Here is a 13358-nt window from a genome sequence, read left to right as displayed (position 1 = left end):
AAACTTAGAGCAGCGATGACACGGGGCCTGCACTGGGGTGTAGGGCAGAGGGGCAGCCCTGGCTCTGGACCAGGACACTCCAGAGCCCATAAGGACCAGAGCAGTTGCCATAACCGTGGCTGCACCTCCCGGGGACTGGGATATATGCACGTGCCCAGGTGCAGCCCGTGGCTCCCACACCAACCACAACGTTTGTGGCTCTCACTGGCCATTTCAGCTTGCCAGCAAAACAGTATATACAGCAGGTACAAGTTAGCAATGAAGTTGCTAAGCACACCTTGCTGAAGACTTAGCAAATGACCAGCGAGACTGGATGAGGATATGAGAAACATGTTCTGGCAAACACATAGTACATTAACCAGAGTATTCATTACATGTAAGAGTAACGCCTGAAAACTAGATGGTCTTTAAAATCCTTTCCAACTGAAACCATTCTGTGATTCCGTGAAAAAGCTGAGGGCGCTGTTGCAAAGCTTCTCATTCTTCTGGTCGTGGGAAAAAAAATGTGGAAGCCTGGTATGCATGCATGCTGAAAGGTCAAAAATCAAACTGCCATGAAAAGAATCACCTGTAGGCAGTGCAGAAGACTGTGCCAAAGACAAAACTGTGACTGTGATACAAAATAAAAACACCTCCTCATTGTGCAAACCCCCCTTAGTTATAAGGGAAAAAATAGATGTCATAGGTTTCTTTTTAAAGCCTGGGATATTTCCCCCTGATTTAAGTACACTGCAAGATCAGAGCCAAAGGGACTTCTACTGTATCCAGATACAATACTTCTACTCTATCCAAAACTGAGGCCTGGCTGGATTCTTTCCCAACATTTACTTCTTTAACTTTTATACCCCAAATCATTTGTACACAACATAGATGATTTTTGGATTCAGGCAGATAATTAGTTATGTCTAAATCCCAAATTTGTTAAACTGCATAATTACAAATAGCAGATAAGATGTATTAAGCTACAGGAATAGGGTTCTAATGATCTAAAATATGTTTTCAAAGATAATAAAGAAAAATTATGGTCCTTTTATTGCCAGCATATGGAAATTCATGTTGCTTTATCACATTAAACTGTTAATTTCGTATTTGCCCTGAATTCTGAGCATTGCTAATGCAGTATTTATTTAGTATTTGTACTATTCTGACAGAGATTTTTTTTTCCACGTACAGCTTAGTGCTGAAAAACTGTAATTTTAAGTGGCTTGAATAAAACATCAGAAGCAATTGTGAATTCATAAATATCAACACAAGGTCTAGGGATTAGGGAAAAAACCACCAGTGGAAAATGATAAGAGAATCCCAAATGTCCAAAATAATGAAAAATTACAGGTCAATACTGAATATTAACTGCATTTTCTGTATGTTGTTCCAGAGATTTGACAGGACATACAACTTGGATTGAAATACTTGGAAATATTTATTAGCACAATCAAAAATCATTAACTCACTACATTTTAATGTGGAATAAGGAGTTTTTCTCTTTCTCCTCTTATTTATTACAGAGAACCTCTGGGGCATGAAAGAGGCATTCATACGGGAATGCAAGGAATCTTCCTAGCAAAGGAGGAAATCAAAAATTAAAACAGGGGAAGAGAGTTTGATTAGTTGAACAGTAAAGAAAGAAAGTTGGTGCCCACTTTGAGCCTTTCTGTCCACCCTCCAAGGAAAGAGAACATTAGAAAATTTAGAGGCAAATAAAAACATGCTTTTGATACAAGTGCAGATGGGGTCCCATAACTCTCTGAATAAATTGTTCAGTTGCATCACCGTGAAAGCGTCTGGGGGAACTGGCTTGGCTATTTCCTGTATCTTCAGACTAGAAAAGACCTCCATCTCTGGGCAGGATGTGGGGAAAACTTGCCTCAGTCACTACATAATGCTCCACGTGCTTTTATTAACAGCTGTTTATTAAAGTTCTTGTTGCATGCTAAAAAAGAAAGTGCCACTTGCTATTTTGCACAATTTTTTCTGTTTCTCTTATGAGTAATATTTAGGAAAAAGATACAGTAAGAATAATAGGAATTATGTACATTTTAGATAGTTATAACCATTTAACCGTCTCAAACACCAAAGTCCAACCCTCTTGGAAATGCAGATAGATTCACAGTCAGCAGGTTCTGCATGGAAGAAGCTGCTGGCTGGTACACAAGACCTAATCCAGACTTCAGTGCATATTTCATTATAACATATTATTTCAATATTGGTTTACCTTAAACACGTTTGCTAGCCACCTGCCAGCACACATATTTGCACAATTTAAAAAATGTTGATCCTTTTCAGGAGACTTGCCACTACTCATTCCTTGGAGAGAAGGGCAGATCAACAGTCTGTGATCACTGAAGGATAAAATCCAAACCCTGTGCAGGTCATTAAAGATTTCATCATTGGCCTCAGCTATGTCAAGATGACATGAAACCTGCTCAAAGACAAACAGACCAGAGACAAAAGGAAGAAGCTGTAAAAACACATGCCCATGAGTCTGATTAATTCACAAACTGAGTTCTTCTGGAACCTTATTGAAAAATATTCTTACCATTCTTATGAAACTTACTTATTCTGGGAAAATTCCCATAATAATTGTCCTAGGGTGATGTTAGGATGCTTGTATCCCCATTTGTGTGTGTTGTTTATGCTGGATATTATGTTCTGTGCCTTCAACACTGGCTCTGAGGAGTGAATGTTTTGTTTTGGTTTCTTATCAGCCACTCCCCCATGGCCGGCAGGACATACAGACAGTACAGTACATACAGACAGTACAGTACATGGCGCTGCTTTTGCTTTTTGCCTGGCTTTCACTTTGCTCTTGCTTCTGCTTGCTCTTGCTTTTTGCATCTTCTCATTAGTTAGTTTAGCTAAACAGTCCAAATTTCTTCCTGGACTGTTTCTCCTTTCCTGTTTTGGATCTACTCGAACCTGCTCCAGGCTGGGACCTGGGAACACCGAGAGTTTGCACCCTGTGGCTGCAGCAGCTGCCTCAGTGCCAGAGGGACTGGTACCAGAGCGACCCCCCCAGAGAGACTTTCTGAATTTGTCATCTTTTTCAGAGCGGTGACAGAGTGGTGTCATCTGGTATTGTTCATTCTGTGTGCTGGGGGTGCTGTTCCTTCTCTCTGAGGAATCCTTCCCGAACCAGTTGGGGGAGGGGCCGAGTGGGTTTGCTTTCTGGAGGGGCCCCCCTTTGGGGATTCTCTCCCAAATTTGCCCTAAACCAGGACAATAATACATAACTAAGTAATTGTACTATAGTCTCTGAGATCTAGATATCTTAATTAGCTGCTTTTAATTTTCTTTTTTTTCCACTAAATTCTATGCATTTCCTATTTTTTAATGAAACTTTTTGACACATCATGAAATTTTTAAAATATTTTTTCCTTCTGCCTTGTGAATTTGAAAGCTAAATCAAATAAACTGTATTATCTTGAGCAACAGAATATCAGCATATTTCTGAGTAAATTAAAGCAGGACTTTCAAAAACAGTCAAGGGAGAAAATGTTTGGGTCTTTTTTTGCTGAGACTTCAACTTCTAAATCATGTGACTTTTCTGACTTGAGAAGAAAGAAACCAGGCACTTTGTGTTCTTACACAGCAGTAGGTTTCCTGATAGTGCAACTTCCTCATTGTGAAATGCAAAACAAAGAGAGTTGAGACAACACAAAGGTGTTGTCTCTCACAGAGACAGTATTTCCCATTTCTGATCCCAGTCTAATCATTTCTAGGGAATGAAAATATCTGTATTCGTTAAAGGTATGTTGTTAAGCTGAGTCTGTTCTTTGGTAGTTTATTCAGATTCAGTCTCCCTACTTTAACACCCCGTCCTGAGGGATTTCCAGATTCACAACCCCTGAAATAAATTTTAACTTTTCTACTACTAGCCACTGGTGATTGCTTAGTGATATGGAAATGCTTCTGCTCTTTGGGCATCTCTGTTCTTGCTCCAGTAGAGGGTAAAGTGAGCCAGTTAGGGTGTTTGCATAAATCCTAAATTACTCTCCCAGGCCTTCAAGCACTTTCCACTGTGTGCTAACACCAGCCACCCAAACACACACTTTATACACGCTACTTTATACAATCCTCTTGCAGTATCATGTTCTGTGCTGGTCCCTCTAGTGAAGGCCAAGTGTAGCTTGTTGGACACATGAAAAAATGGGGGTGTGTTGTGAGAGTCAGCAGCATGACTTAGTATCTTCCCATATCCCAAAACACTCTTAAAACAAGTCATATTAAGCTAAATGAAAGATAAAGAGCTCCTTTACAATATCTAAGAATGTACATGACAGTGGCACAGCTAATAGAAGAGGGTGAAAAGAAAATCACACACATGGCAAAGAGTTGCAGTTCTCTGGGTGGCCCAGCCGTAGGTCCATGGACCACACCATCATTGAGATGATCCAGCTCATTCCTCAGCATACAGCAGTACCTCTAGGAAATTTCCAGAGGAAGCACAAGGCTGAGGATAATTCCTCCATCCTTTCATACTCCAAAGTCATGTTGTTGAGTCTACTCCGATGGAATTTTCCTCATCACGCCCACCTCTCCTCAGTGACATCCATACCTCCTTCGGGATGGCATCGCAGCCTCCCTTACGGCAGACAACTGGCAGATCCCCCTGTTTTAAACCCACTCCTTTGTGCCTCTCCCAGCACAACCCCTTCCCTTCCAGTCAGGCGGGTTACGGTGCGTGTGCCAGCCCGGGAAACGTCCCAGTCCCAAGGTTAAACTTCAGTGGTTTGAACCTTTCTCCGTAAGGACGCTCCTGCCTGGGGGCGTACCTGGGTGCTAGACACAATCCCCCCCCCCCCCCCCGCCCCGGTTTGGATACGGATCGCTGCTCCACGTTTCCCGCAAACACCGAGGCTTTTTTCTCTCTCTGCCCACAGCGGTGCACGAACTGCCCCCAACGCCGCCCCACGGCTCTGCGGCCAGGGCGGCGCCACGGCCCTTACCCGGCGGCCGCGCAGAGAGCCCCGAGCTGAAGGCACTGTCGGGCTCGGTTCTCGGGGTCCCGCGGCAGCCGGTGCCGGGAGAAGCAGGGCCGGCGGTGCCAGGGGTCCCTGAGGGCCGGTCCCACCGCCCAGGGAGAGCCGCGGGGGTCTCGCCCTGCAGCGCCGCCCGCGCAGCCCCGCCAGGGGGCGCCGCGTCACGCGGAGGGGATGGGGGGGGGGGGGTAGGCGGGGGGGGGAAACAGGGCGAGTCACGAGACGGCTGCAGCTGTTGCCGGCAGGCCCGGGCAGCATTCCGTGAAGGGGCGCGGCCATTGGCTGAGGGCGAGAACCGCGGGCGCTTCTATTGGCTGGTGGGGGGAAAGGCGGGGCGAGGACGTCTTTAAATGAGGCTGCCGAGGTCAGGGCTCGCATCCTCCGAGCCGGGGAAGCCGCGGTAGCGAACCGGGACCGCCAGCAGCCGAACGCCGCCGGGACATGCTCGCAGCCTGACTGACCGCAGGTGGCCGCCGCGCCCGGGACACGAATGAAGAAACAGCTGCTCCTCCTGTTCACACACCGGGGACTCGTCAGCCGAGGGGGCCGCAGGGGGAAGCGTCGCCGAAAATGGCCTCGTTCAGCATCCGCGCCGCTCGTCCCGAGGACTGTCCCGAGCTGCTGCGACTGATCAAGGTGCGGGCGGGATGCGGGGCGGGGGGGCAGCGCTGCCCGGCGCCGGAGCAAAACAAGCTGTTGCGCAAGGGAGGGGGGGGTGGGGAGAGGCCGCTCACATCCTCCTTCTCTTCCAGGAACTGGCGAAATACGAGGACATGGAGGACCAGGTGGTGCTAACTGAGAAAGGTAGGGAGGGTGCAAGAGCTCACCCGGTTGGCGGCCGAGTGACAGCGCCTGTGGCTCAGGTGCGTGTGTATTCTGCTTTTCTAGAGCTGCTTGAGGATGGTTTTGGCGAGCACCCTTTCTACCACTGTCTGGTTGCAGAAGTGCCTAAAGACCAGTGGTCGTCTGAAGGTGAGGCTTCCTGATACTTATTTTTGGATGCTAAATACACAGAAGCATCACTTGATTAATATTAATGATTGTAGATGAGGTTCCACCAGTGGACTGGGGTAGGAGGACTAGGTTAACTGGTAAAATTCAGTAATGTATAGTGATACTCTGGTGAAGTGGTTGCTAATCCTGGAAGCATGGGAGATCAGGTATAACATAATGTACTTGACTCCAATTATTAAATGGCTTTTCTTGTTTGACCCTGACTTACCTTTATGTCATTCTGTTGAATCACATTTTTTTCTTTAATTTGTCCCCAATCTTCAGGTTACAGTCTCTAGCTTCGCCATGTACATGGCCCTTCTGTGTACATGGATGGGCGGGGAGGTAACTAAAAGATCCGTTACACAATAAAGTAGATGATCATAATATGAGGTAAGGCCTACAGGGACAAGTGCTATTCCCAAACCTTTACCAAAGACACAGTAGATGGCAGAAACCTATTTGCACGCTTCTCTAAGAGTATTGTGGCAGATGTAGTTGAAATACTCAGGGTTTATGTTCAAGTGGGCTCTTGTTGGAAGAGTTGGTTTCTCTTCTCTCTTGAGCCATAGTGTTACAATTGAAGCTGCAACTTTACTTATCTTGACTTCCTGGTGTTGAAGGTAAAGAAAACAGCGTGATGCTCAGTGGAAGCATAAGTGGAAATGCTTGAAATGCTGCTGTAGAGGTGGCCTGTAAATAGGCCTTCTGGCACAGCAGTTACTGAGGAATAGACATGGAAAGATCAGGGTTTGACAAATTATTCCTAAGGGAGCAGAGCTGGGGCAATCATCTAGATTGTGAGCTGCTGTGTAAAGTACTTGTCTTCCAGAGTGGAAACGAATCAGTAGGGTGTGCATTATTTTGTAGAAAAAGGCCATGTTTTTACTTAATATGACAGTGCTTTTGAGGATTTCAGGGTATGAACAGAGCAATCTTTTTTTTTATTTGGCTGATAAAAATTTGTCAGAACTTGTGTTTTCAATTGTGTGCTTATTTGTAAACTTCATTTTTAATTGTAACCTAGTATCAAATATCTGCATGTCTCAGAGAATCTGTATGTTTAAACATGCATGTAAAACTTTGTATTTTTACCTTGTGAATTCTGTCTAGCTGAAGTTATACCCTTTGTTTCAGAAACGTGCGTTGTGGGCTTTGCCATGTATTACTTCACTTATGATCCATGGATTGGAAAACTGCTGTACCTTGAAGATTTTTATGTGATGGCTGAGTACAGAGGTACCTATTGCAGAATTAGATGAGTTACTACCCATAGGACTTCTGCAAATTTAAAACTTAAGCTTCTTGGTTTTTGTTTTTTTAGGACTTGGTATTGGGTCAGAAATTCTGAAGAACTTGAGTCAGGTATGTCAAAGTGCTAAGTCTAAACAAGAATTAAAGGAGGTGGCAGGACTCTAGACAGCTTAAAACATTGTCTAGAGTCTGGTAAACTGTGAGAAATGCTGCAGTGGCTGCTGGCATGAACTCAATGACTTGTGGTGGTGTGCAGTTGCTGAGTCATGTGGCTGGTTGTCACTGGGGCTATCCCTGGGCACTGTGACCGTATGGTGTTGGCTTTGCAGGTGGCTGTGAAGTGCCGCTGCAGCAGCATGCACTTCCTCGTTGCCGAGTGGAATGAACCCTCCATCAGGTTCTACAAGAGAAGGGGCGCCTCAGATCTGTCCACCGAGGAGGGCTGGAGGCTCTTCAAGATTGACAAGAAGTATCTCTTGAAGATGGCAGCAGAAGAGTGAGAGATTATTCCAGCAAATAAATGTTTTCTGCGAATATATGTGCTCTCTGAATAAACTTCTTGCTTTCTGTGTATGTACAGTTTGTAGTGGAATAAAGTAGTGTGGATGCTAATAATGGCAGTGCAGGTGTGGTTATAGAATAATGGTACTGTAATCCTGGAGCTGAGGCATCTGTGAAGTTAAGTCTGTGCTTGTGTGCATCCTTTTACCAGTGTGGGCTTGTAACCCCTGTATATGGAGACTTCATTCTTGTAAGTGTCATTCAAATGTGTACAATGTACACACTGGTAGGGTTTGTTTTAATTATTGCCTTTTTTAAAAATAAAATAGTTTTCACTTCATGGCAGTAGTTTTTTACTTCAATTCTCATATAAAGTTTTCCATCAAATAACATGCAGATTAATTAAAAGACTGGATTGGTGTCAGCCTTCTCACTAGTTAAATGATTTACCATGCTCCCAGTGGGATAAAAGGCCACTTGTGTGCCTGTGGATCCTAGTGGCAAGATTCTGAGCACCTGACTGTTTGAAAGGGTTTGAGATCAACCCCTGCTGGTGCAGGGCATCCTGCCTTGTGACCTATGTTTTTAGGTACAGTTGGAGTCCCTAAATGAGGTTGCTGCTCTCTGGACAGCTGATCCACTTACCTGCAGAGCAGCTCAGGTGGAAGGGCATAGCCTTGAAGGGAAAGATCTAGGCTGATGTGGTTTTCAAGGCCTGAGTAACAAAAAATTGGATCTGACTGGTCATGTTAAATGAAAGTATATTTACAAACCACACAAACAGCTCAATTATGTGAGTCCTAAACTGCCAAACTCAAATGCTTCAGGTGCAATGTGCTTCTGATCATGATTTCAGATCAGTTTCGGCATTTCTGCTGAGCTGTAAGTGCTGTGTTAAGCAGTAGGGAATTAGCCCTCTGTTTTTTAGCCTTTGTACAGTAGAAAGTGAAAACAATGCTGCTCATCAATTTTGTAGTTGTCTTTGAAACAAGTTAAGTTTGCAGTACTGTGTTTGCATTTCTTGTAAACTGATGATGAAAGTGGATGCATGCAAACTTTGTGCTGCTCTCCTCTTGCTCTCTGGTAACCCTGCAATAACAGGCCTTTTTTGGCCAGCATTGCTTTCACTTCAAAGAAGGGAAGAGACTTAGCTGCCTTGTAACATAAACTGGTTTAAATAAAACAAGGTTTTAAACCTGTTGGTCACTGCATAAATCATGTGTCACATGGAAGATGTTTCCTCATCCTAGAGAGTAGGGGCAGTGACTGCTTCAGCCATGGGAAATGCTGAACTAATTTTAAGAATAAGGTGTCACTGTGCCCAGGGCCAACAGAGAGCTGTGCATGAAACTGTTCTTATTTTTTGTTTTGTTTTTAGCTGATGTGTAGTCAGCAGTGTGCCAGCTCTGCCCAGGTGTCAGCTGTTGCTTCAAGAGTAAGAACGCTAATAAAAAATATAAAAGCTCTTGAAGGAGAGTAGAAAGCAGCTCTTCCTTGGGGGCACTGATTGACAAGCTCAACATTGTCTTGGTAATGTGCACTTGCAGCCCAGAAAACCAGCCATGCCCTGGGCTGCATCCAAAGCCCTGTGGGCAGCCGGTTAAGGGAGGGGGCTCTGCTCCTCTGCTCCAGTCTGGTGAGACCCACCCAGGGTGCTGCATCCAGCCCTGGGGTCCCCAACATCAGAGGGACGTGGACCTGCTGGAGTGAATCCAGAGGAGGCCATGAAGATGGTCAGAGGGCTGGAGCACCTCTCCCATCAACACAGACTGAAAGAGTTGGAGCTGCTCAGCCTGGAGAGGAGAAGGCTCCAGGGAGACCCCGCAGCTTTCCAGTACCTAAAGGGGAAAGCTAGAGAGGGACCTTTCACAGGGGCAAGAGGGCTTTAAGCTGTAGGAGGGCAGGTTTAGACTAGCTAGTAAGAAGAAATTTTTACTGCGAGGGTGGTGAGGCACTGAAATGGGTTGCCCAGAGCTGTGGATGTCTCATCCCTGGAAGCATCCAAGGCCAGGCTGGATTTGAGCAATGTGGTTTAGTGGGTGACATCCCTGACCATGGAGGAGCTTGGAAGGAGATGGCCTATGAGATCCCTATCCGCCCAAATCCTTCTATGGTTCTGTGATATGGTTCCAGTGCTTATCTGGACTAACTCCAGCTGGACTGAGAATGGAACCTGTCACCAAAATTACCTTGATTGAGCCGGTCAGGTTCTGCATAAGAAATATCCCTTTCTAGGACTGCCCCAGTCTGTGCAGCACCTCAGTTGCTGTAGCAGCATCCACACCACACACAGAAGCCTGAGGCTCAATACCTCTCCTACCCAAAGGAAGTAGAAATCTGTTTTTCTTGCTTGGCCAAAGATTAAATGCCAGGCTACAAACCACCCTACCCTTGCTGCTACCCTGTTCTCTACTGGAATTCAGTAGGCCAAAAGAAGTGAGAACAAGCATAGCCAAGGAACCAGCCCAAGAGGTGGTGATGGAGGCAGAATAGGAAAGAGGAGATGGTCTCTAGCAGTTCTCACTGAGCATCTGGGTGTTGTATCTTCTTCTTAGTGAAGATGTAGTAACTTCAATGGGCTTCTGTGAGCTACATTAACCTAATCTCATCTCCTGCATCTCATACCTACTGCATCTCAGTCCTAGTGAAATCTGTTTTGAAGTTATTTTAAGCTTGTGCTTCTGGCTCCATTTATCAGACCAGAAGGTGATTGCTAGTAGAGTAGTTTAGAAGTGGTTTTATTTTGAAATTAACAGTTCATTAGATATCTAGGGCAGGCCTGCTTAAATCTCAGGCCCCAGACTTCTGGAGCACAATAAAGCTATCAAAGCTGCATGACTGAATGGAACAAGCTAACTAATTAGGCATCATAATTAGAAAAGTAAGCAGCTTAGTCAAATTTTCAATTAATTTAAAATTGTTTATCATATCTTGTTCGTCTTCTGCCAATGTGGCTTACCATTGCATTTTCTAAATGAATTCTGATGGAATGGATTCTCAGGCAGTCACAGAAAACAAGTGAGGCAGTGCTAAATGGGAAGACCTTTCCTAACCAGTGGGTATAATTTTAAACATTCACATGTGAAAGTTAATGCAAGGACCAACCTTTCAGATATGACTTTTGCTGAGATCCTACTAAGAGGCAGGGTTTTTTAAACCAGCAGAAGTATTCTCATAGTTTTGGTAAGAGTCTCCAACAGCGATGTGGTAATGCCGTGCGTCAAGAACAGACCAATTTTAAATTCCCTCAATAACTTTTCCTCAAGCTACGGGAGGACCAAATTGCCTCTGGAACTACAGCTGAGACACAGCAGAGTGCTTTCTGTGGCTTTAGGTGCTGGAGAACCCTCACCTGCTGCGACTTTCCTCAGTTCCAGGACCTCAATCACAGCGCCAAGCTGAGAGCCAGCCCATGGTGGGGGCTGAGCCATAGCAGCTGGCGTTGAGCTGGTGGCCGGTGTCCCCCCAGCGGGAGCCCAGCGCAGCAGAGGCTCAGGGCTGGCGTGTGCCCTGCAGGTCAGCCGGCGCTGCGCTGTCCCCGGCTGCAGCGAGCCTGCCTCCGGGGAAGAGTTAGGGAGCGAGTGTTACAGCGCCGATAACATCTCCAGGCAGCCGAGGCGCAAAGCTCCTCCTCGCTCTCCCTCTCAAACTCGTGCCCCGGGAAGTTCTCCCACGCTAAGCCAGCCAGCGGGACATTTCGCAATGGCAGAGTTTCCACATTCCCATCGGGTGGGGACAGAAGGGTGGCCTTGGACAGACTGCCGGCCGGAGGATACGTCAGGACCGTGCAGAGGGAGCGCCGGGCTCGCCGCCCCCTCTCCGCTCGGCCTTTTCCTGTTCACAGGCTCCGGCACAATGATCCGAGCCGTAGCCATAGCGACGACGTGGAAGGAGGCTTTTTGTGTCTACATAAGTTAAAACAAAATATATGTGAGAAAAACAACCCTTCCCCCTCCCCTCTTCTTGTAAAGAGCCGTCGATGTCGATGTAATTCAAAAAGCCAATGCAAACTTTTCCTGGGATAAAGCACATGGGGGCTTTACTGCATTCCTGCTCGGTGTTTTGTCTTGGGAGAGTCGCCGTCCTGGAGCCCGGCCCGGGGGAGCCGAGGTGTCAGCTCAGGGCAGACACCGGCTCCGTACGGAGTGGGACTCGGAAAACTCGGCCTAATTCCCTGCCAGGCAGCGCTGCCTCGGGCTGGAGGCCAGCCCAAGGGTGTGTGTCGTGCCTCCCTTTCTTTGAGTTGACCAGGGGCTTTATTTCCTTCGGCTTGCTCAAGTTTCCTCCCCACAGCGCTCGCTCCCCCGGGCTCTCCCTCCGCGTCCCTCGGGGAGCGGAAGCTGAGCCGAGCTCCGAGCCCTCACACGGACGGCAGCGCCAAGGGACCAAACCTGCGCGTTTAAATAATTCCCCTCACGCAACAGACTCGGCTGGGCCCAGTTGTTTTGCTTGCCTGAGCAGGATTGCTTAATTTTATTTTTTTTTAACCTCAGGTGTCAGAGAAGTGGCTGCAAGTTAAAGGAAGGCCTAAGCTGCTGTCTGAAACCAAGCAGCAAAGCAGCACCGAGCCCGCTGCTAATGTTTAATCTTGCTGCAAATTCAAAGCAGGCTCTAACTTCGCCATCCAGCCGAGATTCCTTTCCAGGACTCTTCTTTCTCTCACCAAGACTTTTTTTGGGAAATACAACCTTGATGGAGGGCTTCAGAAGCCATGAGGAGCTCAGACTTGTCACCACGGGAGCTTGTGAGGAGAGGGCGTGAGGCTGAGGATGGTGAATGTGGCTCTGGGGCAGGAGCACAGCCCAGCATCAATGCAGCACTGGGAAATGCCCCTCTCCCCACCCTCAGGCTTTGCCCTGCTGAGCTCTGACTTCTGTCATCACAAACACTCCGTGTTTGATAACAGACTACAGCACAGGTTACTCACCTCAACTGAAAATTGTGAGTAAGGGGGAAGAAATTCCATCTTCAAACCAGTTTCAGTTTCATTTCATTTACTTCGGGCCAAAGCAAGAAACAAAAGGCCCCAGGGAATAATTTGCTTGTGAGGATGGAAAACAAACACCCTGTTCAGAAACTGCTCTCAGGTAAATAGTTCTGTTTATTTTGTTGATATAGCAGGTGTCAGATGGTCACAACTACTCAAAGGAAAAAGTAACCTCCGTTTTCTTGAACTATTTCCCTTCGCCACTAAAACAGACTAAAAATAACATGCTTTGGTAAGACAAAACCAGGTGCCCATCCTCTCCTGAGAGTTTGCTGTACAGTATGATAAGGTGGGTTTACATCTTCACAATCACCTCCCAGGAACCCACTGTGCAGGGATGGACATGAATCCCTGGAATTCCTACTAGAAACTTTCCTCCACACAGAAAGAAACGTGAGAGACATGGCAGCTTTCTACAGGAAAGTTTATCAGTCTTTCCAAGTAACTGGATATTGCAGTATTATTTTCAAAACACACTGATAAAACTGCAGGGTGAGACTTTGGAAAGCTGGTTACTATAATTGGACACCCAGATACCACTGTGGTACCTTTGAACAGACTTTCTTTATTGCTCTCATGATGAGCAAACTCCAGTCTGGGGTCTCTGTGACCTCCCTGAACTTCCAGATTTGGCCCACTTGAGT

The 13358-nt window shown here is 46.4% G+C and overlaps 1 protein-coding gene across 1 annotated transcript; it reads left to right on the top strand.

The window, feature by feature from the left end:
• Positions 1-5365: 5365 nt before the first annotated feature.
• Positions 5366-8081, top strand: SAT1 (spermidine/spermine N1-acetyltransferase 1). The gene is made up of 6 exons (XM_084226284.1): positions 5366-5615; positions 5732-5783; positions 5868-5951; positions 7110-7211; positions 7297-7337; positions 7556-8081. The coding sequence occupies exons 1-6, from the start codon at positions 5550-5552 to the stop codon at positions 7724-7726; spliced, it is 516 nt and encodes a 171-aa protein (XP_084082410.1). The 5' UTR covers positions 5366-5549; the 3' UTR covers positions 7727-8081.
• The last annotated feature ends 5277 nt before the right edge of the window (positions 8082-13358 follow it).

This window comes from Fringilla coelebs (genome assembly GCF_963513975.1).
Source record: "Fringilla coelebs genome assembly, chromosome: 2".
NCBI classification, from domain to species: Eukaryota; Metazoa; Chordata; class Aves; order Passeriformes; family Fringillidae; genus Fringilla; species Fringilla coelebs.
This window is presented reverse-complemented; position numbering and strand designations above follow the sequence as displayed.